The sequence below is a fragment of the Lepisosteus platostomus genome, chromosome 10, assembly GCF_059453375.1.
Source record: "Lepisosteus platostomus isolate fLepPlt1 chromosome 10, fLepPlt1.hap1, whole genome shotgun sequence".
NCBI lineage: Eukaryota > Metazoa > Chordata > Actinopteri > Semionotiformes > Lepisosteidae > Lepisosteus > Lepisosteus platostomus.
In genome coordinates, this window is record NC_142620.1 from 4,381,385 (window position 1) to 4,408,172 (window position 26,788).

Sequence of the window (26,788 nt, forward strand, 5' to 3'; positions counted from 1 at the left end):
AGAGTAGTGGAGGTTTTTAGTCAGCAGTCAATGCAGTGCTAACCTTGACAGACCTGGTGGAATGTAAGCACCAACACTCATCACCTGCACACAGAGTGGTGCGACACTGCTGCAGACCAGAGCCAGATCAGATCCAAGCACCAGTGCTGCCTGGGTTATATTCATGCTCAGAGAGGCCCTATCCAGTGTTACTTGTATGGGTGTCAGTGTCATGTTCCATATGGAAAAACATTTTCTCTCTATTTTTGTTCATGTTCCGTGCACCTTATAATTTGCTTAAAAGATGTAATTAAATCTATTAGACCAGGGTGTTAAATTACTTGTAAGTTTCTATATAGAAACTAATTTTAAAAAAGTGGCGACATTTATATTTTAGCTGTTGAAGGAAATTAAATGGAACCAAGGCCTTTACAACAAGTTTACCAAACTTAACATTTCCAAAAATGAGACATTTGCTTTCTGTGAAACATCACTGACTGAACACCTCGATTTTATTGTTTAAATATGGAATCTCTTGAATGATTTCTGTTCTCTGAATGGGTGTTAACTTTAATTCACAGTTGTGATTTGACCACAAAAGAGCATCCTCAGAAGTTCCATCTCAAAACCACGCAAGTGTGTTTTTAGCACTGAAGTCTATGTATTCCACGTAAAGCAGGAGTCCTGGAAAATTGCTAGTTCTTTCGTTTCCATTCCAATGTGTGTAGTCAGTTATTTATTATTTCTTTAACCAAAGATGAGGATTGTGCTTAAGGTCTTTTACAGTTGAGAGCACAAAACATTTACTCCATTAAAGGTACTTATCCACAGAACCCCCAGGATGCTGGTTAAAAGTACTGCATATGAAAAAGACTAAATACGTAACGGAGCTGAAGTGAGTTCAAGAGCTCTGAATGAAAGGATCGTCAGTCTGAAATGGAAGCATAATTTAAACCACTGAATCCTGTAGATTACTCCTGCACTAATATGACAGGGGTCACAAAGACAAAAAAATTAGTATTGGTTAAGTTACCACTTGTTCTGATTATTTCAGAAATCCATTCCATTTGAGAAGCATATTAGCCATTCAAAACAGAAGACTTAATAAGCACTGAGTTCATGTACCGATGTTTTGAATCGCTTAGTGAAGAACAAGTGTCTACCTACATTGAGAACTGACCAAAGCATCTTGGCAATTATAAAAAGAAAATAAAATCATACATGAAATCTTTATTAAAACTGAATGTAGTTCTTATTTTACATAAAGATACAATGGCTTTTCTTAGGAAATCTGACTTTTTTTCCTTCACCACCCAGAAATTTAAAAAGACTATCTTTGAAAGAAGTAAGCCTTCACAATGTTGATGAAATAAAAAGTTTATAAAACATAAAAATGTACAATATATTTAGTATTTCTACGTAACACTAGGTTTGGTTCAGGCCCACTGCTGTGTAGAGCCAAGAGTTCTGTATATACAGTCTAAATTATCTGCACTAGGTCTCTACAGAATATTAACATTTAGATACAAAGGGCCACAAAGCTGTTTTAAATATACAAAGATGAATAAAAAAATCATAAAATAATTCATTTTTTACAGTTTGTGTAAAATGTATTTTTCAAATACATGTTTTTGGAAGATCTATGTACAAAATATGCAATGAAGATTACACCTACAGGTTAATTCCTAGGTTGGACAGTCGTGTATGTTCCTGTAGCAATACTTCCTGTTATTCCAATGGACAAAATAAAAAAAAGGCATAAATTAAAAAGAAAAAAAATAGTACCAGGCAATCGGTATAAAAGTTGAAACAAACAAACGAAAAAAAACTTAGGCCACCCCAGACATGGTGTGCTCCTTTAAAATATATAAATATACTCTGCGCAGAGATCGTGTCTCAAAGGTGTAAAGCAAATACACAGGTTAAAAACTGATTTTACACGTAAGCTTATGGTATGGTGAATTCCAAATTAAAAATAATTTTTCCATAAAGTAAAAATTGAGCTTGGGAGGATCCAATTATTTTATTTATTTTTTTAAAAAATACATTAAAAAATGTTATGTCCACTGTCTGAATAAATATATTTAACAAGTCACAACATAATACCTTTATTTTACACAAAATGTCATGTCTAGAAATCTTTCATTAAATAACTTCACTGCTGTGATATATACTTATTTGAAATTTTCCATAACAAAATAAACTCTGCAATTACATATAAAAAGACAAAATAAAACTGCCAAGGGAATTAGTCTACTGAAAACATTTTCCAATTCCACTGTAAACATTTAGTTTGAAAAAGTTTGCATAATTTTCTGTGCTAAAATACTAGAAAAGTGGAAGACATAATTGTAGTTTTCAGTAAACTATATTCTCTTTCGCACTTTATTTTGTCCCACTTTTCAAAATAGGGCACTCGGCTGAACACGTGTACTTTGGCAGTTCTGCTTAGCAAGCGCATCTTTTAATGACCTTCGACCTAACCAACTCCGGCCTGACAGTGAGCTGGTCAGTAGTGACCATTCCTCAAATTAAACACCACACGGGTTGCCTGGTATTGGCGTAGCACTGATACTAAAGGAACACATAACTGATTCACAGCGTCTATGCTGGCCTCTGACTGGAACCAGGAAAAAAGGTTTTTGCTGAAAAAAGTGCTTTATACTGTAAAAAAAATGAAGAATAATTTGCCATGAGTAAGGCTTCACCAATCTCCAGTTTACATTCAACTCCTCTTCCCATTCCTGAAGTGTAATTGGAAATTGGAAGCAAACAAGGGCCGGGAAAGTGCACAGAGATTGGACTGGCATGGTCAATCCAGTTGAGTGCTTTCAATGCTTGCTTGTGTCAGAGTCTCAGTACTTGTGTCCATGGAGGCAGCTGATTGCTGGGAAGGCAGAGGGGAGCGTTTCATCACCTGCACTCCACTGCAACTGTGTTCTGGGTGGGAGAGGCCGAGGACGGACTCATTCCTGTATCGGAGGAACCGGACGATGTGGACGCCGTCGTGTGAGAAACTGCCAACAGCAAAATCAGTTAAATTACAACCTAAACTGGAAGATCAGTGATCGCTTTCTTTTTCACGATAGTCCTTCAATAAAGCACACTAGGCACTGTCTTCAATTAACAAGAGACAGGCGCATCAGAAGAGCTTTCGAGACGCAACAGGCCTTCAGAGTGCAGGTTCCTCAAGCCAGTTTGAGAATTAAAACAAAGAACATTTCAGACTTAACTGTGAAGTATTATTTATAGATATGCGTTTGGTTCATGCTAGCTCAAGTGGAATAAAGAGCAATCTTACCTTCTCTTTCTTTCTTTTTTAATCTTTTTCGTCTCCTGTCAATGGAAGCCACCTCTGACTTGAGTGACATATAGTACTTCCTTATTTCCTGCAGTTTGTCTTGCAGGAAGGTGATCCTTTCTGTACTTGTCATACTGTCCAGTTCCGCTGTACCAACAAAAGTTTTGAGAGATTCTTATTCTATGGCTTAGACATACTATAACAATCAACATTACACAATGCAGTGTGTTTTCTTTTATCTTCAGTATACACGAATGAAAAAAAGTAAATTTTTGAAAAAAATAAAATCACTATGCTATTGTACTGACAAATGTACCTGCTCTGTTACAAACATTTTCAATTTATTTGAACAGAATGGACAGTCAAATTAACTTAAGTAACAAAGTCTCCCCCCAAAAAAGTACTCACTGAGCTGGAAGGTCCACTTGTATGTTCTTGGGGAAGGAAAAGCATGCTTCTCCCTGTGTTTCTCCTTGTCCGCGTCTTTGCTGCTCGGAGACGTCACCCTGGCTGGAGACCGGGCCAGCTTGTTGGCCTTGGACACGCCGGAGTGCTTCACCGGAGTGCACTTGCTGGGGTTCTCAATGGCAGGAAGGTCTTCACTGTCGCTGCTGTGCCCTGCATTACAAGAACATGTGTTCAATCACACCACATCATTTCAGCACATGTGGGGCAAACAGACTGAAAAAAAGAGAAACTCACCTGCTCCATTCTTCTCATTTTTAGATGCTACACTGGTGCGTTTCTGGTTACGCTTCTGCTTCTTAGCGGACAAGCTGTTATTACAATCCATTGACCTCTTCTGACCTAAATTAAAAGGTAGGAAAAAACAATTTTCAATAACATCATTAAAACCATCAGATATTAAACATTTAAACTGGACTATTTGATCATAAACAGTACTTCAGTATGGACAAAAAGTTATGCTCCTTTTCCAAATAAAACACAATGTGCAATTCAGACAACATATTTGTCCAGATCGGGTGTGTCTAGACCTGGTCCTGGGAAGCTCATATCTAGCAGGAAAGAAATCTCTATAAAGACCTGAAACTATTTCCCATTGATCAGTTAAATTTACCAAATTAGTTCATTTACTGATCCTCAAGAAAACAAAATCAAAATACCCTTCAACCTTCAAGAAGCAGAGCTCCCCTCCACAGAACAAATTTGCTTAATCAATAACATAAAAGTATTCATAGTCTTTAGAGAAAGAGGATTGGGGGTATCCCAAAACACTCATAAGTGGACTAGGGTACGGAGACCCTGATCTAGATAAATCAGCTCACACATGGCCAGATAGCAGACAGAACTGGTGTCAGACTCACCCCTGTCTTTGCTGTCCCTTTCCTGGAGGGATAAGCTGCAGTTGCTGGAGCTGGTGCTGGCATCAAACCCATTGGCAGACTCACTCTCACACAGGCCTTCCTGAGACTCTCCCGCGACACTGTCCACCTCGATCGTTGTGTCACTCTCGCTCTTGGTGCTGTGCGACTCGTCGGGGCTGGGAGCGGCAGCTGGAGAGGCCACTGGGAAGCCCTGCTGCGACCCGGCGGCCACATCCGCCAAGCTCAGAGCCCGAGACTTCTCGTCTACCGTCTCTTCGCTTGGGGGCTTCTCCTTCTCGTCCAGGTCATCAAGGTCAACCTCGTGACACATCAGGGCTTCAAGGCCAATCTGTGGCATGAGCTCTTCCTCGGCTTTCAGCTCACTTTCATCTGCAGGCTTTTCGGGACCGACTTCAGTCCCGTCTTTGACGGGCGGTACAACCTCCAGGGTGAGGGAAGGCATCTCCATTTTATTTACAATGTCATCCTGCAAACTGTCTTCACAGCCCCCCCTGAAGATGCCATCGACTTCCATTTTCTTTTCAGGAGAGACAGTCTTCTGCTCCTCCCTCTTCTCCAAGCGTACCTTCTTGTCGGCCACCTGCTGCTCTCCAGCCTTCCTTTTCACCGGCCTTTTGTCCTCCTTGCAGACCTCCTCACTGGCCGAGTCCGTGTCGGAGTCCTTCAGCTCCTGCTCAGCATCTTCCAAGGCTTCTGCGATTTCTGCCGGCTCTGCCTTCTCGGGCGTTAGAAGGCAGGTGTCTGTGCTCTCCGTGTGGTTGGTCGTGGGGGGCTTGCTCATTTCTGAACTGGGTTCCTTGGACCTGCTCCGCCTCCCCCTGGGTTTTGGGGATTTCTCTGTCTCCTTTCTGCCCGTCTCCTCCTCTTTCTGCTGCTCTATTGGTTTATCTTGCTCCAAGACCACATACTCCTCTGCCTGCTCTTCCTCCTCGGACAGCATAGGCGGCTCTCGCCTTTGTTCCTGGGGGCTTCTGGGACATTCCTGCTCCAGTTCGCGCTCCTCAGCGCTGCTTTTGTCATCCTCTGCCTCACCACCCTGTGCGGCGTCGGGGATATCTGCCCGGTCTGCTTTCTTTCCTGGAGTGTCCTCAGCTTCACTTTCTTCTGACGAATTACCAGAATCTTATAGGGAGAAATATTAGGATCAGTATCACAGCAAAAAGACAGCAACAGCAAAAAATTAGTTTTCCTTCTATGGTAACACTGAATTAAAGATATATTGTAACCTAGTTCTTTTACTTCATTACTTATTCGCTTAATATAGTAAAAACAATGTACTAACTAAGACAATTTTTGACCAATCGAACAAGTCAGACAACCCTGAAAACGATATTAAAAATTAAAGTTGATGCTCAAGTTTTGCAAGTGATAATTATGCCCAGTGCTTGATGTTGACTATTTTTAAAAAGGAAAGCAGCAAATAAGCCCTCTCAAATATATTTCTGAAATTCTTTGATTCTTTGATACTTAAATACTAAGAAATCACCCAATTAAAAGTTGTCGATAGCAGCACAAGAATGAAGCTTTATTTTTACATTCAGGTTTAAGATCCAAAAAGACAATGAACCGTGCTACTGAAACTATACACTTACTCTTCACAATGCTTAATAAGGAAAATAAGCCAAACGCTTTAATACTATTTGTGCTACATATCACATTACAGTATACTGTAGGTATAATATCTAACTGATGGTCAACTTTTGTATACATTGTATAACTGTTTCCTAAAGGAATAATACTTCTCAAAGCTGTACCATTATAAATATCAGGAACTGTCGATTTATTTTTTTTCCCATAAATTGTCACAACTAACATATGAAATAAACACTTTCAACATGACCACAAGATAAATGTCATAACAGTGACTTATTCATACCATTAATGACAGTATCATTAACACTGAAAAGGGATATGAACGGAAACAAGCTGAAACAGGAGCAGTCAACTACTTCTAAAATATCGTTTTAATTAATATCTATCTGCAAATGTTTTAAGAGAGAACGTCCAGAACAGCAAACTGACAATTACTGAAAAGAAAAGGTTTTGGTTTTGAAGCCTGACTGTATCTTGCAGAATATCAGGCAACTTGTTGAAAGCATCGTGCACCTTCTCTCAGGCTGCCGCCAGCTCTCTCTCCTACTGGGAAGTGTCAGCAGAATAACGATCAAAAACATCACCGACCACAACTGGGCTGATTTCTCCCCTTTTCAATACTAGGCTGATATCTGCATACCTCCACCGATTTAGAGAACACTAATATTCTCAAAAATAAATGTAGAGTAATTGCCCTTTCAGGAAATGTGCTTAGCCCAAATGTCTACTGCCCTGTGTTTCTAGAGTAAAAGAGGTCCTCTGCACCCTAGAAATATTCATCTGCATACAAACATGGTATTCCTGTGCTACTGAAGTATGAACCCGATGTTACGGCGAACAAGACCTTACCGTTGGATCCTCTATCAGAATCACAAGTCATTCCAGACGTCCGTCTTGTCCGCCTTCTAGGTGTTCCTATAAAAGAAAACGCATTTTGTGAATCCCACTCAGAGCTTTAGCAATTCTGAACCCAATTCCTTTAAGACCCTTAAGCAGGGAAAACAAAACATTTCTTCAAAAACATACTTCTATTTTGTTATAAAACCAGCTCATTATAATTCTAGACTGTAAAATCATGAAGCTAACCAAACCAGAAAATTAAGCTGCTTGTTTCAGGTTTAAATTTAAAAGCTTACTCTGTTGAAAACCAAGATTCCTACCTATAAACATGTGCTAAAACAACTCCAAACGCACGTCTTGGCTAACAGAGAGACGGCCTTGCGACCCATTCAGGAACAACCGCGAACTAGAAAAATCAACACCCTTTCCGAACAGCGGAAAGCGCAAGCTAGAAAGCAGGAATACCTTCGACGCCATTGGGCAGTGCAGACGCGTCGGAGAGGCGTGCGCTCTTGCAGCTGGCTCTGCCATCACTGCTGGGCGTTTTGGAGACACTCCGAGAGGAATTGGGAGGGGTGGACTTGAGGGGGGGCCGACCCCGTTTGGACTTGCTCTGTTTTTCCTCCTCTTTCTTTTCTTCCTTCTCACCCTCATCTTTATTCTAAGAAGCAAAAAACAACAATTATTTTGGAGAGGTGGAAAGGATTTTCGAGCTGACAGTTCCTTTAAAAGCATTCGCCGCCGTCTGCACACCACCTCACCTTGACTCTCTTCTTCTGCTTCCTTTTTGTCCCACTTTTGTCCACCGGCCAGATAATTCTGTCAGCTTTCACCCACTCATCATACCTACACAACAAACATGGAAACAGCACTATGAAAGCCATTCATTCCAATAACATTACAAAGTCCCAAGGCTAGCAGCTAGCAACCAACTCCAAATCTCACTGCATGATGCCAGGAACATCAGAAGCATCAGTGTGCTTCTTAAGAGAAAAGCTTTACAAAGCGCTGTGAAAAGCAGACATACTAATACTAGGCCTTTTAACAAAGATCTACATCACCCTCCAGAAATTACAAGAACACAAATATATATATAATGCACAGCTTTGCTATTCAAGTGCCACTTGAATTAATGCTGAAAGAAACACCCAGCTTTATGCTTACCTCACATTCCATCCATAATAGTGCACTAAGTACAGAACCTCTCCATCATCCATTTCAGTGTTCTTAATGTTGGCTTCATAGATTTTCTGAGTTTTCCCCCGGCCATATTTTACTTTTACTTTAGTCCCAGTGAGGCAATGATCCTCCTCCCCATCCTCTTCAGCCTCCTCTTTGTTCTCTCTCTCACCCCTGGATAAAGAAAAGTGAGACTGATGAATGGATGCAGGGGCCTGTGTGCTAATTCTGCCTGGAAAGGTGACTTTTCCCTCTGTTCTGCTGCTAAACTCGCACCTCCACACAGCATTTTAATGCTCATTTACACGCCTGTCTCACTTCTTACACCATTCTTTGTAGCATATTGCTGTCACAAAGGGAATGGCCAACAAAAACACTTTATCCACTTTCTCGGTCCTAATGCGTAGAAAGAACAGGTACATAAATGTTTCGTCGAGAGAATAGGCTACCTACGGAAGACTGAACATTTTTTGCCATTTAAAAATGTGCCTTTTTATTCAGATTGGGTTAAAATCCCAAATCGCACTAGATAGCACAACCTCAATGGCTACAACTGTTAAACTGCATCATCATTCAATAATCCAATTGGATGAAGTAGTTCTACTGCGAGTCACAGAAATCTTAAGTGACTTAAATAAAAAGCACTGAAATCGGTGATGAAGAAATCCAGACTGCGGTGCCAATTAATACATTTTTTCTGCTTTTTCCACACCGGAACATTAAATAAACCTGCTGTGTGCATGCCCTTTATTTTCTCAACAGAGAAAAGTGAAGTAGTGCAGTGACCTCTCTATCGGCTTTCCTCTCTCCTCCTCCTCTTCCTCTTCTTCTTCTTCCTCTTCATCCTCCTCCTGCTGCTCGTCTTGCTCCTCCTCCTCGGACTCCCTGTCCGACTCCTCCAGCCTCCTGCTCCTCCGCTCTGCCTTGGCTCTCGGCGGCCCTCTCTTCCCGGGAATCTCGCTCTCCTGCCGGTCCTTCTTCCCGTCTCCCACCTCGTCCGCTTGCTCACTTTCCTTCACTCGCTCCAGTTTGATGGCATCTTTTCCTTCAGATCTGACAGGGGTCACCGTGCACCTCCTCCTCCCCTGCAGAAGGAGAAACTTGCACATGAATGACTGTCAAATTCATCACGGCATCTGTAGCAGCTACAGTGAAATGTGACCATTTAAATGTGCCACACAACACAAGGCACAGAAAGCATTTCAACACATTTGTCTTACAGTCTCAAAAGCATTCTATAATATCTGTACGCAATTATGCAAATATTATTCATTAGATGTGATTATTTTTATCTATGAACGAAGTAGTACAGACTCCTGCACAGATTCACCGCTACCCTCAGTCTTTTTGATTCAACTTGCAATATTACTTGAAGTCAAAGCACTGTAAAAAGTCAAACCTCTTAAAATTAAAAATACATGTGCTGTTCGAACTTACGTTTCACTCCCTCCTAATTTAACACCGGGGAAAAGATACCATAACGCTTACAGACTATGGAAATTAAAAAACAAAACAAAAACAACAATCCCAAAAGTAGCCTGAAATGGTTTAACACCGACTACAGCATCAAGTATTTTCTTGTTCTCTGGAAACAAGAAAAACCTCCTGACCCTGGGGTAGCGGATTTCCTTCTGCTCCTCTTTTTCACTCTCGCTGCTGGAGTCGGACTCTTCTGCCAGGGGCTTCTCTTCTCCTCCAGTCAAGGCCTCTTCTCCCACCGCCTCTTCCTGGTCTTCGGACACCTCCTCCTCCTCCTCCTCCAGATCCTTCTCTACTTCCGTCACATCAGCCTTTTTCTCCACTTTGACTGCGGGCTTGGGATCATTGTGATGGATGGTCCTGAACTCTATACACGCTGATCGGCAGTACTCCTCAAACCCATAGAGGTACCTGCGTGGCAAAAGAGGATTGTACACCATGAAACTGCAGGACATAAGAACGGAAACGTACTTCATCGCAACAAGAGCTCAACAACTGCAAGAAGCAAAAAGAAACTTATCAGAAAGAAATGAGAATAGACAAGATATACTCGATTTGAAGGGCCAGGTAACAAGTATTCTGCTATTATGCAGAATTTCGATAGTTCGTTATGATTTAGTTATTGGAAAAACACCAGGATGGAAAATGCATCTACACACAGGCAGATTCAGATTTTCTTTCGCATTATATATATAGATAGGCATTCACAATTAGTAATTCACCAATTACTTGAAATATGAGTGGTAAGAGTCAACATTTACAACAAATTAAAATATATTACGAATTCGACTTACTTCCTGTAGGCAGTCTTCACATTGTAAGAGGCGGCAGAGTTCAGAATAGGAATTCCAAGGTCCATATAGATTTGTTTCCACACTGCACCACTTTCAATCTGCAATTATCCATCAAACAAGTTGTAAACTAGCTGTAAAAGTAAACTAATGACATGTAATACTTATGTTTAGACATTAAAAGCATTTACACATTCCAAAAACCTAGCACTTTCAGCTGCAACAATTTCATGACCGAGAAAAGTGATGATCTTATGCAGCAGGTGCACTGACATTTTATTGAACAAACAGCTTTGGTAAATTCATTACACTGATTAACATCAGTCATCAATGAGATGTCTACTGTGACACTGTGGCATGTGTGATCATTACAGCAAAAGGGACAACATCAGTGAATCATGCTTTGCACCAGGTTGTAGTCTTAAGGGATTGTGCTCCATTCCTCTCATAGATCATGTACAAGCAGGAGCCTGTTCACTAGTCTAGGAGCACTAGTTGTCTCACATCCTAGCTCACCCCACAAATGTCCAATGGCAAGCAGGGCATCGACAGCTTAACTCTCACATAACTGTCACATAGGCACTATTGTCTTGATAAGTGGCGCATATTGGTTCCTTTATTTTTCTCACCAAGCTTGACATTTGGAAGATTAAATCCCTTTCGCCCGTTCCCAAGCAACTCTCTCACTACTGTGGTGATTTGGCATGCAACAGTTGTAAGACACCAAAGAGTATCACAGTCAGTAATGAATAATCAATTGATGAAAATGATACCATGAACATGTAATCAATACACAACCTGCATGATTTAGTTTTCACAAAGCACACATGTATAGAGTGAGAGTTTCATTAAATGTTCAGTATGCAAAAATCTAGTCAATCAAGTTGCACAAATGCACATTTCACTCACATTGTCACATCCTCCTTGATGATACACCAGCCTGAAAAGCTTGAAGAGGTTCAGATCCTTGTAGCCAAGAACAGGGGGCTTATTAATTGGAGTCCCTGTGAACCACAAACATTGGACATTGCTTTACCTAACATTTATATTACATGAGCAGGGGCCACAGGCCAACAGTGGCCCAGAATCCACTTCATGCCAAGCCAGCAGCAGTGAAATTGTGGGTGTACACAGCACCAGATTCCACTCTCAAGCCTCTGTGACAAAGCTGTGGGAAAAATCATTGCTGATTCATGTTAAATGTGTGCTTTGAAAAACTGTGGAAAAATAGCACTGAGCCATCTTCACAACAGGCATTTTGTCGGTAAAAAAAACACCAAGAAAATTGCTTGGCAGCATTTTGTAACCTACGGTTTACGTCGATATGCTGTCAAGGAAGTCAGGAATTTAATTTCAGGGATTTCAGAAATTTTACCTTTCAACACTTTGTTAGGGGGCTGTAGAAAGTGCCATGCACTGCAAAGAATTCAAGGTGGCAACCTATTCATCTTTCATCATGTTGCCATAACGACCCACAATCAAGTGAAATGACATTCTTAAGCCTGCAGTATCTAATTATGAGAGCCCAAGTAAAGCATTAACCTCAACCCAGCGAGTCAAACCCAAGCCAGCTGATCTGGCCATCAGTGGCTTGCAAGAGTCAGGAAGTCCCGAGCTGACCTTACCTCTGTCCTCCATGAACTTGTAGAGCTGCTGCAGGAAGTGGTCTCTTTCCTCAGGGTCAGGCTCCTCTTCTGGCTGTAAACAAACAAGCACACAGGTCACACCCGCCTGCCGTCATCCTCATCATCAGCGTCATCCTCACTTGCACTCAAGAACTGTACTTCTGCCAGACTCTCAGCACAAGTACACTTAGAAAAGCAGGCAGGCAGAAGGCCTTTTCTCTCAGTAAAATGCACGATCCTGCTAAAAGGTGTATTCTGCATTTTGTACAAATCCTTTCACAACAGCACTGGAAAGGAAAACAGGTTTTACTTACTTTAAAGAGACAAGAAGGTTACAGAGTCAAACAGTTGCTGACAATAGTGAGCAAGCTCTCCAATGAGATAAAAATGGCTGCAATTACCTGAAATACTGAACTCATCTTGCAAATTAATCACAATCAGGGATGTTTTCCACCTTTCATCTGTATAATACACTTAGTCTAAATTATTCAGCGACAGTACTAATGTGTTACAGCTATTTTATAGCCAACACAAGTTTTTTCAAAAGCATTTTAAGGAATATTAACATATTAGAGGTCTGTAAAAATGACTTTGCTTTAGAGCCAGAGAAAGTTCTCCAGTTCCTTCTAAGGCAGTATTCCATATACATTGTAAGCTGACTAAAGTGCTTTCCTTTAAAGCCTGAAGATTCAGAAGACATGTGCGGAGTGAATTTATAATGAAGAGAGTATCATGACAAATCAGAATACAATTCAAAGATGAATAATGCATTACAAAATAAAAGGCAGACAGCTACACTTTTGGTCTAAAAATACCAACTGCATAAATAACGTCGTAAAAGTCTGTCAGCACAGTAAAACACTGTGCTTACAATGGTTTCCCAAAGGACGGGGATATTAGCATAACACACTTCCACCTTCTTTACAAAGGCCCCTTGCTTTGTTGTGGGTTTCTTTGTGTGAAATATGTCTCATACTCCACAGACCAAGGTCAATATCACAACACCCAAGAGGAAACTTCACACAAGCCCCACAGCGACTCAACGCTCAGGACTTGTCAGGACACTTTGCTTCCTCACTAACCTATTTGTTCAGGTGGGACAGAAATCCACAGGTCACCGAACGGTGGGCAGGGTGCACTAAGACCTTTGGCTTGTAGCTGTGTGATAAGCGCCCTCTAGAAAGCTGCTCCTTGTTTTGCTGCCTGCTCACCAGGACTGCTGCAAAACTCAGTCCACACCACCGCTATGATCCACCCACACTCACTCTGTACTTCGCAACGAAGGCACAGGAACTCCTAAGCCCTACGATAAAAAGAGGGCTCCCGAAAGGCGTGACCAGGTAGCGTGCTCCCTGCACTATGCCCCTGTCTGACAGCCACTGGGACTGCCCCAGCAGCTGGGGAGAGGGCTGGGGGCGACCCGCCTCTTGTGGCGACGCCAGTGACTGACGCGCCCCTCTTCCGGCGACTGCTCAGCAGCCTGTTATGTCCCTGCAGAGCTCGTAAGGAAGGGGGGCCAGATTAGCACATCCTTGGTCCCTGGGTGGACACCAGTGTCACTGTCGGGAGCCCAGACTCTCACACCTGGCGGCTCCAAACCAGGTGGGTGCTAACAAAACCAGCACTTCTACACTAGAAAAAAAAAAAGCATGAAGAGTTACTTTTATTGTTCAGACTAGAAGCTACAGGGAATTTGTTTTTGTATAATTTAGTGAATACAATAGCTAGAATTAATATACAGATTGTCTTAACTGTTCAAACGTTGCTCAGCACGTTTCAAATCAAATATTTTATGGGAAAAAGAAAAAAAAATACAATTTTACGAAAAATTGTTAAGGCTTTACAGCACCTGAGAAAAGAGCTGATCAGATAGCCAAGAGAAATGAGACATCAGACTGACTTCAGCACAATCTGCGAAACCATTCTCAAAATATCATCATGTCAGCTCTTGTTCTGCAAGACTAGGTAATACTGTAAACAACATCTCATAACATTAGATTCAGTTTTGAACATATAGAATGCATTACTTGATTTGCTAAAACACAAACCCAAAATTTTCAGCTGCAGTAATTTTGCACCTCAGGTCTGTTCTAAAGAACTCAAAATGTTTTGTAACACATTGAGTTCTGCTGCACCTCCAAAACTTCTACAAAGCCTCTTCAGACCCACAACACCTTAAATACACAATAGGGCATTAAAAACCAACAATCCAACCCTACTATATAGCCGTGAACCTTGAGTGAAACATTTTTCTACTATTGACTAAACACAAACCTTAAAAAACATGAATACATAAAGGCAAAATTAGTATTAATTTAGAAAAAATACCTTTTTACAATGGCAATTCTGCTAGTGAAGTACATTTCTTTGAAATACGTGCCAAGTATACACCAATGCAAACACCAAAGACAGAAAAAACTCTTTCCAACAATGGAAACAAAACTTGTTCCAATTATGTTGTAAATAATTAACACACAAAGACGACAGTTTCGGTTTCAAATCCTTCACAGTAATGTGGGGTCAAAACTTACTTCTGTGAGCAGGAAAACAAAATTGAGCCTCCCAATTTTAAACACAGTGCTACATGGCTACACTTCTCGTTTCTGAAGCTGCACGTCTGCAGCAAATTAAACATCAAGTGAGGAAAGCAAGTCTGACTGCCTCGTTTAAAGGCAGCTGGCAAACACCCACAGGCAGGAAGCCAAGCTTCAGCTAAGCTCTCCTATCTTTAGAGCATGCTCTCAATGAAAGCCAGCAGTGTGTTGCCATGGAAACGCTGTCGGAAGCCATGTGTACAACCATTCTGCCTGGCTCGGAGAACAGGAAGAATAAGCTCTATTGTTGTTTTCTGTAGCTCAAACATTTTCACAGACTACAGCAATTCGGGAAACTAGAGTACGGGTATTTGACCAAGACATAAATTTCTGCGTTTTAGAAAAGCAGACCCAAACATTGTGTTAAAGGAAAAAAGAAACACTTCTATTTCTGAGAAGACAATGTAAAAACATTTTTTAGCAAACCCACTTCTAAAAACACCTAAACTCATACATGATACAGTTCACCCACTGAAAATTATCCAACACTTATCTAAAACCTTGTAACACAGCTAAGTTCATTTGCAGCCTTTCAGCATTTTTGGCTCTCGTTCAGCAACTAGAAATAAACCAAATAGAAAGTAAAAAGTAGAGGAATCCAAATACGCCAGCTAGATGCCAATACCACTCATTTTTATTTCTATAAAGAAGTGAAAAAACATTTAGGCTGCTTTCACAAGTACCCCAATACCCAGTAATTCTTGATTTCCCTTTTTGACACCTCACCAGCATCCCTCGTTAGCCAAACTCGCAGAACGTGTTGTTACTGCGACACCTCATCAAGCTTCAACGCGCTACACAGCAAGCACAGATGAGTCAATATAAAAAGGGGGGTCTTGAGATTCACGACACTCAGCACATTTTAAAATCCTACCTCTTCCACTTCTACTTCCTTCTCTTCATCATCCTCACTGTCCCTTCGTCCCCCATCTTCTTCATCGCTACTTGAGGACTCCAGGATCTCACTCATATCCATCTTCCAGCTTTCAGGGACAGTTCGAGCCTTCAAGAAGAGCTGTGCTTCTTCATGCCCTAGAACGAAGGCAGAACATCACTGAACTGGTCCTTCAAGTTACACCACCACACCAAAGCCACCAGTAATGCTGTACTCTACCTCTCTTAGTGGAATACTCTGGCTTGGATATGCTGTTAGCATCCAGCTCATGGACGTCTTTTCTTGCCACTGTGTAACTGAAAGAAAAAGAAACAGGAGAGTAGAGGACCTGATCTAGCAATCTAGTCGTGATTTATGCTGGTGAGGCTGTTGAACACGAAGACTGGAAAAGAAAACTGAAGAACTCAGGACACCAGTATAACAACCATTCAATCCCACTTACTGCAGAAGAGCTTACTTCACCTTGTTTGCTTTTCAGTAGTACAGACTGAAGACAAATTAATATTATGCATTCACAGAGATTCTCGGTCTCACAAAGATTAATACTTCATTGAGGATTATGGTGTAAAACCATTCAAAAAGGATTTATCTATGGTAGCAACACAATGAGTCAACTTTTTAATTTAATTACAGAAATGGCTATTCTTAATTAATACCAGCTTAGTTGCTTTTCTAAAGCAAAAGTTGGTATTGTTTATACATCACACCTCCAGAAAAAGCTATTGGGAGTTTTTTTTTTTAGTTTTAGACACAAAGTGTAATCCAACTGCAAACGAGGACTGATCAGATAGCCAAGAGAAACATAACATCAGAAAGAATTCAGCATAGTCATGCGAAACCACTCTGGAGATATCATCACGTAAGCCCTTGATTTGCAGAACTAGGTAATACCGTAAACATGACACTTCAGATATCACATCACAGCTCATTCCAATTTCGATTTCACTACTCACTTATACAGAAGATACTAAATGCAGTAAAATTACCAGGTTCAGTTTTTGTTTAGCGTTTCTTTTATAAAGAGTGGTAAAAACACTCCAGTTCTACACACTGTCGAAACTTACAATTTGGAATCTGCAAAAGATCGCACCAGGCATTGGTCCTTTTTGATAGCCAAGTCATCACTGCAGCTGGGCGATATAACCTGAGTAAAAATGTAAAACAAAAATCTGTCAGTAGCACACTAGCACACTGATAAGCATGAGGCACACCACAACTTCTGATGAATGACCAACATCAGAGCAAAAAAAAAAAAAAAGATATCAAATGTCTTTTCAATAAATGTCATAACATTAATGACAGCAATTTTTAAAGGCAGGTTAAAAATGTCACTTGTAAAAGCCAGGCAAAACATGCATGCCAGCTCTAAAACACTTAATCGAACAGCTAACACTAACACGTTAGCGATTTAAATTTACAGCACTCACCAAAGCTATGTAAGAGGCGGTTTTATCGGAGCTGCTCTGGACACAGGAGATTTTCCCCAGCAGCTCATCATTAAGGCGCCTCTTGTCATCATCTTCCTCTTCGCTGGATTCTTCCTCTTTCTCATCCTCAGCACTGAGAGACGGAAGAATGGAACCTTTGTTTAAGTCATCAGGACAAGAATCTGCTGATCTTCATACAGAAGGACACAAAGACACTCTTGAGTGGCGACTTGTCTTGGCATAACTCAAGAAGAGCTAGCCAAAGCCATCAATCCCCAGGATGTTTCTTTAACAATCAAAACCTCAGGCACAGGTAAAGCTGCAGCATAGTTTAAAAATGAACTAGAATAGAATTAAGGGAGGACAGATGTAATGAGTCCTTGCCTTGGCAGATGTATCACATCATGTCACAGCATAAAATACAGCCTTAACAAATTTAACACTCTATGAGCCATTCAAACCTTAAGAGCTCTGAAGAATGTACACTAAGAACAAGCAGAAATCCTTGCTCCCCTTGAAAAGTATACACTGGCAGGGGCAGGAGTGAACTGCAGGTGTTGAGCCTTGTGCTCTGGCTGAAGCAGGACCGTTTCTGTTTCAGACCTAAACCCTAACCGCTGATACAGCGCACTCACACAGGCAGGGAAGAACGCCTTCCTCGGTTTGTCTTCTTCCCTATGACTGGCGTGCCGAAGTGCTCAGGGTTTGTTAATGGCAGTTGGTCCAAAGTCTGCAACAAAAAATAGGGGGGAGAATGGGGTCATTTCCTGTTTTTGTTTTTTACATTTAACACAACTTGCTAACAGTGGAGATGTCAAGCTAGATGGTTTTTACCTCACTCTCTGCAAAGTGTCTTTCGCCTTTCAGGCACAGGGAGGTTCTCCTCAGTGTCCTCTCGTCACCATCGTCAAACACTGCAGCCCAAACAAATACAACAATTTTAAATATAACCCTCGCCAATTGTTTGAAGAGTTATATAAGCTTAAATTAAATTAAATAAGTTTCTCGCACTCATCGGACACAAACATTTCAACCTCCCTAGGCCATGAATCTGTCAACGCTATTATCTAACATAACTAATCTCAGGTTTACAAAAATATCCAGCTGTAAAAAGGCTCAAACAGAAGCAACAAAGAAACTGAATTTAAAACATTTTAGAACAAGCACACATTTTCATTTAAGCCTTGGGTGATGTGCAGTTTAATCTCTGAGCAAGTACATTATGCAAGCAAGCACAAGGCTTGGAACAAAGGTCTCTTCTGCTACTTGGGCATATTTACGTCACAAAGTATGGCTACAAGTTAACCTAAAATGCTGGTGATCGGAGACAAGGCAATGTCTGCTTAAGCTGAAACAGGGCAGTCTTGAGCCAAGATCTTTAAATCACTCAGGACATCCTTGCTTGAAAGAAATTTAGAAAACCAGATTCATTGTGCCAAGAGTAAGAAGACCAAAAGGACAGCAAGCAACTTACCTACTGTATACCAGCTGGCATCTGTGAGTTTGCTGATGACGCCTTCATGAAACAGCCCATCAGGACTCTTCACCTCCACTGTGGATCCCACCTTCAAGTCACACAGCAACAGAGAAGTGAGCGTGCAGCATTGAGGAAAAGGGAGAAGTGTTCTCTGCTGGTACGCAAGCTGGCTCAGAACAAGCACACTAAGTCAGGGTTTGTGAGTGAGCCCAAACTTTAATATTATGTGCACCTGAACTTATCTTTCACCAAAGACTCCTGTAATCAAAAGTTCATTTAAATACCAAATAAAACCATTGACAGTCTGACAAAACTAAACATTTCCGCATTGTTCTTCATAATACAATATAAAGAGGAAATGAACTGAACTCTTTCTATTCAGAAAAAAATAGTTAAAACACAAACCACTTCCTGTTTCACGAAGTAGTTAATAATTGCAGGGCAATTCTATTGAAGAACAATAGATTTCCTGAAGTTCACTAAACGCCTGAACAAAAGATGTCAAATCGATGATAGAAAATCACTTTTTAATTTTTAAACCTTCCCCTTTAAGTTAACGAAGGCCGATGAGTCTGTAAGATGCGAACTGAAAGGAAACAAACAACACTCACCCTCAGAGGCCCCTTGACCTGATCATCCTGAACAACTTGAGAAGTATTATCACCCTTCAGGAGCACCTAAGAAAGAGTCAACATGCAGGGTTTATCAGACTTGGAATAATGAGGCTGTTTAACAGACACACTTTGGAGTCACTGATCAGCAGCCAAGTGGGATTTTGAGTGAATCCACTTCTACTTTGACACATATGACATCCTATACTGCAAAAGCACACTGGCCTGCAGAATGAAAGCAGTCCTAATTTCTGGCCTTGGACATGTTGGAAAATTGAAAATCTGGAATTTCTTCCCATCGCCTCTCCTATGTGTCTGCCTCCCCGACCCCCAGCCACCATCCAAACATTCAAATGTTTGCGGTAAGAATAATTCTGACGGTTTTCATTTTTAACAAAAAAAGCTAACGTGGTCATTAACGTTTCAGAAACCTGACAGCTGTGTTGTGGATAAAAGTAATGAGCTGTATTTATTCTGGATTGCTCTCAGATTTTTTTATATAAACAAAGTCAGATTGATATTATTCAAAAGGGGGAGATAAAAAATAAAAATACCCAACCCTAACCACCTTCTGCAGCGTGCTGAAAGGATAAACTTTTTGCCAAAAGCATGTGCTAGTTCTGAGCAAGCTCGAGTCTCGGCAGAGAGGACATTTTTCCCTCGTCTTCAGAACTGCTGGCTCACAGTGAAGTTTTGCTGTGACCTGAGCCCAAGTGCTGGGCTTGCCTTAAAACCAGGGTTTTCAGTCATGCTAGTGGCTCACAATCTACTCAAAAGCCAAACTGCAGAAGCTGGAAAATAATCTTCAGTACTAATCAAGGAACCCTTTTTCTGTTTTAGTGAAAACTGCATGACAGTTTCAATATAGCCACTTAATAAGATTTTTTAGATTTTCTAAGAAACATTTTTAAAACCACTCACCATCGACGACAACAACATTGCTACACTCCAACAAAGAAAAGGGTTCATACATTTAACGGCCAGCCTGCCTGCTCTTTATCCATCTCAACAATGAATTGCTGTTTGGGGAAAAAACAGGAACCCACCAAAGACTTAGCACCACTCTCAATGATTTAAATACCCATTGTTATCAATAACAAAACAATAAACATAACACTTGCTAGTATATTATTTCTTTGCATCTATAGTTGAACTAACTTCAAACAGTGACACATCTATAGACCTCAAAAGCCTCACACTCTCCAATAACTGTGAAACGTAAAACAAAACCTCAGCAGGCCGTGCACAACACAGAAATCAAACCTGTGCAATTACTTATCAAAAAAGTAATTGTGGGCTATTCTGAGCTCGTTATGAACTTCCCAGGTCATGTCTACAATCTTTTCTTGTTTAAACAAACATGTTCCTATTCTGCACTCCTGGATTTCTTTTTACATCAGGGGACAAAAGCTGTTGAAATGGCTGAACGATCTCATGTAAAACACAGCCACTCCAGAACAGCCAGAAAGCCAACCATCTAGCCAATTCAACGACAATCCCTTGGTCTGCACTTGTGTGGCGTCTGTCTTTCAAGAAACATCTTGCCCTGGTGAACTGAGCTGCTTCCAGGGCATGTTCTTACTTGAGCAGTGTCACAAACACAAACAGTACGAGTGGCTTTTATTGGAATTTCATATAATTTTACTGCAATTCTCACCTGAAATTTGTCCAGAAATATCAAAAGATAAAGCACCACTTTATCCTAAATAGAGAGTATTTTCTACTGTAAACTATAATGGTACTTCTCAAAGCAGAGTAATTTTCTTTAAGAGCAGTTTGCAAATAGTGATCATTAAAACTAGTCCTAAATCTTTCCTTCACTTGTCAATAAACAGAAATCTTAACAAACACAAACTTTTCTTACAATTAAAAAAATAAACGTGGAGAAAGCCTCGTATGTCCTTTCCTTTGAGACACTGTTTCTTCTGCTTTTCAGCATAGAATTCACCTCTACGTGGTCCTCTGCAGCTCACAAGCTGACACGCCTCCCCATTTGATCATATAAAAATGATAAGCTGAGCCCATGCAATGTTCTTCAGAACTCATAAAAAAGGAACCACTCCAGAACTGATGCACTGTAGTTTGCTAATATAAATATGCATCTGATTTGCGATAATACTGCAGTTATACTGCAGGTATTTGTAACATTGTAGTTCAAAATAATTTTTAAAAAAAGGAAATAAAAGTGGAAGAAAAAACATTAGAAAATGGTCACCTACTCTTACGGACTTTCAAAATAAACCTGTCCAGGGACACTAAACTGCTCAGCAGCTATGAATCTGATATGCTTAACCTGAAAAAAACTTGGCTTGTAATATTTCTCAAGATCAAAAATACTTCGCTGCTTTGCATAGCACTCATAGATGCCAAATTGTTCAGTATGCTTGCTGTTTCACACATGTATACTTTAAGTTTAGTTCAAGGATCAACCAGTCTATCTTTAAAGCCATTCATACTACCCGCCTCCAGTTAAAGAACCAACACTAGTGCGATTATACCAACATACAGGAGGCAAAGAATTGTACTCAGACAAATCTTATATTTTTGAGTAAGCAGGGCAAAAATGACTGCAATTTCAGCAAAGATTTGTAGTTGTCCTCTGATATCTTGACATCTTACTTATTTAAAAAAAACTAGCTGTTTGCCAGCTGTAGCTATGTTTTGTGTTGAAACTTTGTAAAAAAAAGGCTCATTAGTAACTTCAAAATACTAGAAGTAACAAGCTTATCAATCCAAGCCACCTCCAACAGGCTGCAGAAGAGTGGTCAGGACTCTGGATTTGTCACTGGGCTGTTGTGGATTCAATCTCATGAGGGTCATGTACCAAATTCATCTATTTTTTGACAGACACATGACCATCATCTAGCCTGATCTCAGAAGCTTTGCAAGGCTATGTCTGCTCATGCTTTGGATGGGAGACCTTAAAGGAAATTATGTATGATGAACAAGGAGCATTGTATCCTAGAAAGTGCCAGCCAACTTGGTCATTAAACTGGCACTGTTCAGAGAGCAGGGCTGTAAACCCCAGTGTCTTGCCTAAATTCCACTCTGGGCTTGCACAACCTGGCCTCCCTAAAGATGCCTTTTAAGTCAGTTTTTGAAGCAATGTCCCACTTCTCCACCTGATCTGCGGTGCAGTGGGGCTGCAGGTGCAGAATGGCTGCTCACTTCACCCAGGTGAGTGCTGCACTTCAGCGGATGAAGGGAGTCCTTTGGGATCCTTCGGGAAATATATAAATAAATGGAAGGCATTATTATTCATTGCAAAATGCTACGTCTCTGGAAGTAAAAAGTGGAAGCTAAGCGCATATTTAAAAGAGTTTTAGTTTTCTCGACAACAGTACTGGAATGCCAGTCTATGATTTAGATATAGACCAAAGGATTACACTCTTTTGCGAGTTGACATACAGTCCAAACAGAAAATCATCATCCATCCCCTAACTGTTCAATCCAATACAGGGAGGTGGAGGAGTCGGACCCTCTCCTGGCACACAATGGGCACCAAGCGGGATACACCCAGTGCATCTCGGGGCACAGACAGACAGAAAATTACCAACCTCAGTAAATACCTTGAAACAAAAGTATTTCACAAAACTCACATGCATTTCCATTTGCTTTTTTATGCTTCCTTCAGAACACAGCTACAGCACAGCACAGCTTTAACCACAATGTTTCACAGGACTTTTTTTAGCAAATAAAATACTGAAGCAATTATCACCTGCTCTGTGGACAGATATAGTCCTGATCATCACGTAACACAGGGAAGATTCTTTGGAATGGCAAAAGCAACTGAGCAGTGGAGCCTAAAAACCTAACACCCTTTCAGCATCTGACTTCTCTTCGGCAGTTAGTTCACCTTTAAGAGCCTAAGTTCAATTTTACAGCTTACATTGCTAACAAGCAGCATTCAGGTTCCTTTGTGCTGGCACATTTTTTTATATAATGTGCTGATTCTGTATAGGATGGGATTTGGAGGCAAACGCATATTACGTAAATTGCAACATATGACAGAAAACATTCTCTAGTAGATTACGGTGATAAAAAGCTTTATCACTGACAATGATATATTCTATTTAAAACATATGAACGGTTACAAAAGAGGAGGCCTCTCAGCCCAACCACCTCATGTTGTTTTTTAGTATCTTAGTGACCCAATCATTTCACCCGGCCGTTCTTGAAAGAAACCAGGTTATCGACTTCAATAACATAGCTGAGCTGCTTGCGCAAAGAAGCACAAAAGTCTTTTATGAAGCTATGACTTTTCTTTCAAGGCCCAAAAGTGACCCCATATCAATAGTACGGGATACAATACTAGCTGGTTTCCAGGTCTTGCTGCATTTCACAGACTTACACCCGCTCTTGGGTTCAATTGCAAAGAATGGATAAATATTAAACTACGTCAGTCTCAGGTTTCGACACTGTGTGACGTCTGCTGACTCAGAAAGCATCACTTCTGCTCGTCAGCACTGCTTCAGGGAATACCATGGTAGACAGTCTGCTCTAGGGTATTGGCTCACTGATGATGCAAACCACACCAGAAATACAGGAAGCCTTCCAAGCAAACAAGCACCCCTCAGTCATGACACAGCTCTCTGTAGTCCTTAAGAGATACCCGTGAATACTTAAAAGAATTAAAACTGCAACTTGGGGCCTAACAGTTTGCCAAATCAACACAGAACGTGAGAAAAATACCCTGACATACATATTAACAATCAGATTTTTTTGGGACAGCCATTTGACCTCAAAGAGTGTCAAGTGCAGTGTTTATTTTGTGACAACACATATAGAGCCATGAACGGAGTGTCATCTACAACCTAAAAAAAAAAATATTGGGGCAGTTATATTAATATTCAAATATTTTGTTGAACTGTTCTAGACAATGAGATCCAGTCTTGAAACTGAGTGTATTTTGTAAATGTTACAATACGCAAACTACACGTTCAGCTTTAATCCTTTAAATGCTACAACCCATTAGCTTAAGAAAAGAGGATGCCTGAAACAACACTTTTTTAACCTTCAGAAAACATCTGAATTAAAAGGTAAACTCCCAAACAACGTAAGCTGGGTGTGCAATTAATGGACGCATCACTGTTAAAGGATGGGTGATCCTCTGCTGTTTAACTTGCAGCAGTTATGAAACACTAAGAATCAAGTGGTCTCTCAGGCAGAGCAGTTGGTTGAAGTCTCTTACCTTAACCTTTACAAGTCTCTTGACGGTTTTAATTTTTGCCTCACAGAAGGCACCGCGGTACTTGGCGCTAACATCAGTCCCCACTGTTAGATAGGCAGGCTCATCCGCTGCCTGCAAAGAAAGGAACACGGATATTTCTTTTTCATTAAATTGTTCCCCTCAGTTATTTCATGAAACAAGATGTCCCTTCTTAACTTTCAGATTCACAGCAGATTTCAATATCATAAATTATCTTGTCATCTCTGCAAATACTTTGTAACATGCTTCTCTATTGTAGCTTCTGTTAAGGCACAGCGGTTTAATGAAAGGGTTTAACCAAGGGTGGAAACTTGCAGTTGGGGTGCTAGGCACTAAAAGATGCAGAAACAAGCTTACTAGGTCAGTGCGTGAACATTGCCTTATTACTATTAAAGCACAGCATCCATGAACTTTGCCAGTCATATAAAACTTAACAATGAAATACCTTTTACTACGGTCCAGATTATGTTCCATACTTTAATATCACTTCCAATAGTGTCATCAAAAGGCCTGAACTTAGAAAACTTAAGATGCCAGTGTCTTAAGCACAATCATCAAGAAATGCTCAAATTTGATATTTTCTAACTTCTCCTGTGCTAGATCAACTAACACGCACGAGCTGGAAAAGGGGGAGGTTTAAAGCCAGTGTATACCGTCTAATACTGAACATTGTTTCCTTGAAAATCCAAAAACCTGGTCCAGAGCCCTCCAACAAGAAAAACGTGCTCAAATGTGAACTTTACACGTGAAAAAGTCCCAATGTCACTGGCAAACAAAAAAAATGTTTTTTCCCCCTTTTAAAAAATTAAGCCCACTTGCCTCAAGATGAATCATCAATCTTAAAAAGTACACTTCGAAATAAGCCATCTGGTTTCACACAGATTGCTCCCAAGCAACGTATATTACCACACACACACACAAAAAAAAAACCCGACTGAAACGGGAAGCATTTGCAACATTTAATTTGTCACTCTTCTGTGCCACGACAAAAGGTACAGCCTTGAGATAAAGGCGTCGGCTACGGGTTCACCGTGAAAAGAAGGCGACCTTACCTTCATCGTAAAGGGCTATTTGAGGGAGTCCAGCTCGAGGGTCTTCGATCGCTCTGAAAGAAAACTGTGAAACAAGTCGGTGAGGCCAACCGTCAGGCTGCACGAAACGTAAACACCCGGAGGACGTCCGGGGAGGGGGTGGGGGGAAAGAGACAGGGTCAGAGTTACTTTTCATTCATTGCATTGAACTCTTGCTCTTAAATTACCCCCCCCCCCCCAAAAAAAAAAAACTTATCAGAACCCAATATTTGACGAAACCAAGGCATTCCCTTCTGCGGCTTCCCTGCGAACCGCCCGGTGTGTTAAGGGGAACAGACACAACCCCCAACCACCCCCCCCCCCAGTCACACACCACCACCACGGGCTTCACCGGGACCGCGAACCCGAGCTCGGTTCGTGGGGATCGGGACACGGGGCCGGCCGTGGGCTGCCCCAGTACCAATGCACACACACACACAGACACACAATCACAAGTGTGTGCGTGTTCCCGCTTTGCTCCATTCCGACTGTGTCACGTCGCCATTGCTCTCGGTGCTGCACTCTTGTCAGCGCACAGGCAACAACACACCAGCTCCGGCGGCTCTGTGCTCCGAGCAATTATGGAGGTGTGCCACACGATGGGTTTTTTTTAATTTTTCCTCCCCACTCAAAAGTTAACTCCGGCACCCACTACCGCTTTTCCCTTCTGCAGACGGAGAAAAGGCTAGACTTCGACGTGGGGGTGGGAAACGCAACGTCTAAGCGTGATTTTTTTCAGCCCCCCCCAAAAAAGGGGAGATATACATGTTCACAGACGAGAGACAGTTTCTCAAATGGCGATTTAAACCGCCTAGTTCTGCGAAAGGGGAAAGCCTCAAGTCAGGCTTTTCCGTGTGGTCCCCTCCTAACAAGTAAAGGGGCAAAGGCGATTTCAAACAGCACCAGGCCGCCTGCAAATCGGAGTACGACACAAACCGGAGGATTTATTTATTTAAATCAATCCACAAAAGGCGCAATTCACCGCAAAAACAAGCCGACTGGTCCTGCCATTCAATTTCTTAACCCACCTTTTCCTTTTCGCTAAAAAACTACTACAAATTCTACTTATCAACGCCCCATAAAACAAAAAACACAAAGTTGACACTATACACATGCAATTTCGCTACAAAAATCTGCTTCTATATCACCTTTGGGTGAGATATTAAGACCCATACTTACATACTCTGATCTGACTGTTCACCACTCAGCAGGATTGCCAAAGCAATAAACGAAATAACAAGCTGTTGAGCCCAGGCAGTGCTTCTCGAAACCCGATTGGCTACAAATTCAGTAGTGGTAGCCTTAAAGCAATGTGATTGGCTCCTCGATACTCAAAATCCTATAGGACATCGCGCTTTTCCCGAGCTGATTG

The 26,788-nt window shown here is 41.1% G+C and overlaps 1 protein-coding gene and 2 non-coding genes across 6 annotated transcripts; all 3 read right to left on the bottom strand.

Annotated features, from left to right (window-relative positions):
• Positions 1–1,189: 1,189 nt before the first annotated feature.
• arid4a (AT-rich interaction domain 4A) lies at positions 1,190–26,741 on the bottom strand. Of its 4 annotated transcripts, none has more exons than XM_088647586.1 (25): positions 26,596–26,739; positions 25,399–25,462; positions 24,329–24,439; positions 19,138–19,203; positions 18,524–18,614; positions 17,884–17,963; positions 17,685–17,779; positions 17,050–17,182; positions 16,687–16,766; positions 15,842–15,918; positions 15,602–15,759; positions 12,134–12,206; positions 11,418–11,512; positions 10,512–10,609; positions 9,849–10,128; positions 9,025–9,323; positions 8,224–8,412; positions 7,821–7,905; positions 7,525–7,720; positions 7,069–7,134; positions 4,606–5,748; positions 3,983–4,087; positions 3,689–3,898; positions 3,281–3,436; positions 1,190–2,996 (listed from the first exon to the last, which is right to left on the bottom strand). In XM_088647586.1, exons 2-25 carry the CDS (start codon positions 25,402–25,404, stop codon positions 2,893–2,895), a joined length of 3,996 nt encoding a protein of 1,331 aa, XP_088503712.1. In that variant the 5' UTR covers positions 25,405–25,462; positions 26,596–26,739; the 3' UTR covers positions 1,190–2,892. The 4 variants fall into 4 exon arrangements, with proteins under 4 accessions (XP_088503712.1, XP_088503714.1, XP_088503713.1 ...); XM_088647588.1 differs by having other exon boundaries at positions 3,281–3,427; positions 26,596–26,738; XM_088647587.1 differs by having other exon boundaries at positions 26,600–26,629.
• LOC148653065 (small nucleolar RNA SNORD53/SNORD92) lies at positions 13,995–14,078 on the bottom strand. The gene has a single exon (XR_015925006.1). It is a non-coding gene; the product is annotated as a small nucleolar RNA SNORD53/SNORD92 (small nucleolar RNA).
• LOC148653066 (small nucleolar RNA SNORD53/SNORD92) lies at positions 16,402–16,486 on the bottom strand. Its single transcript, XR_015925007.1, has one exon. It is a non-coding gene; the product is annotated as a small nucleolar RNA SNORD53/SNORD92 (small nucleolar RNA).
• Positions 26,742–26,788: the final 47 nt, after the last annotated feature.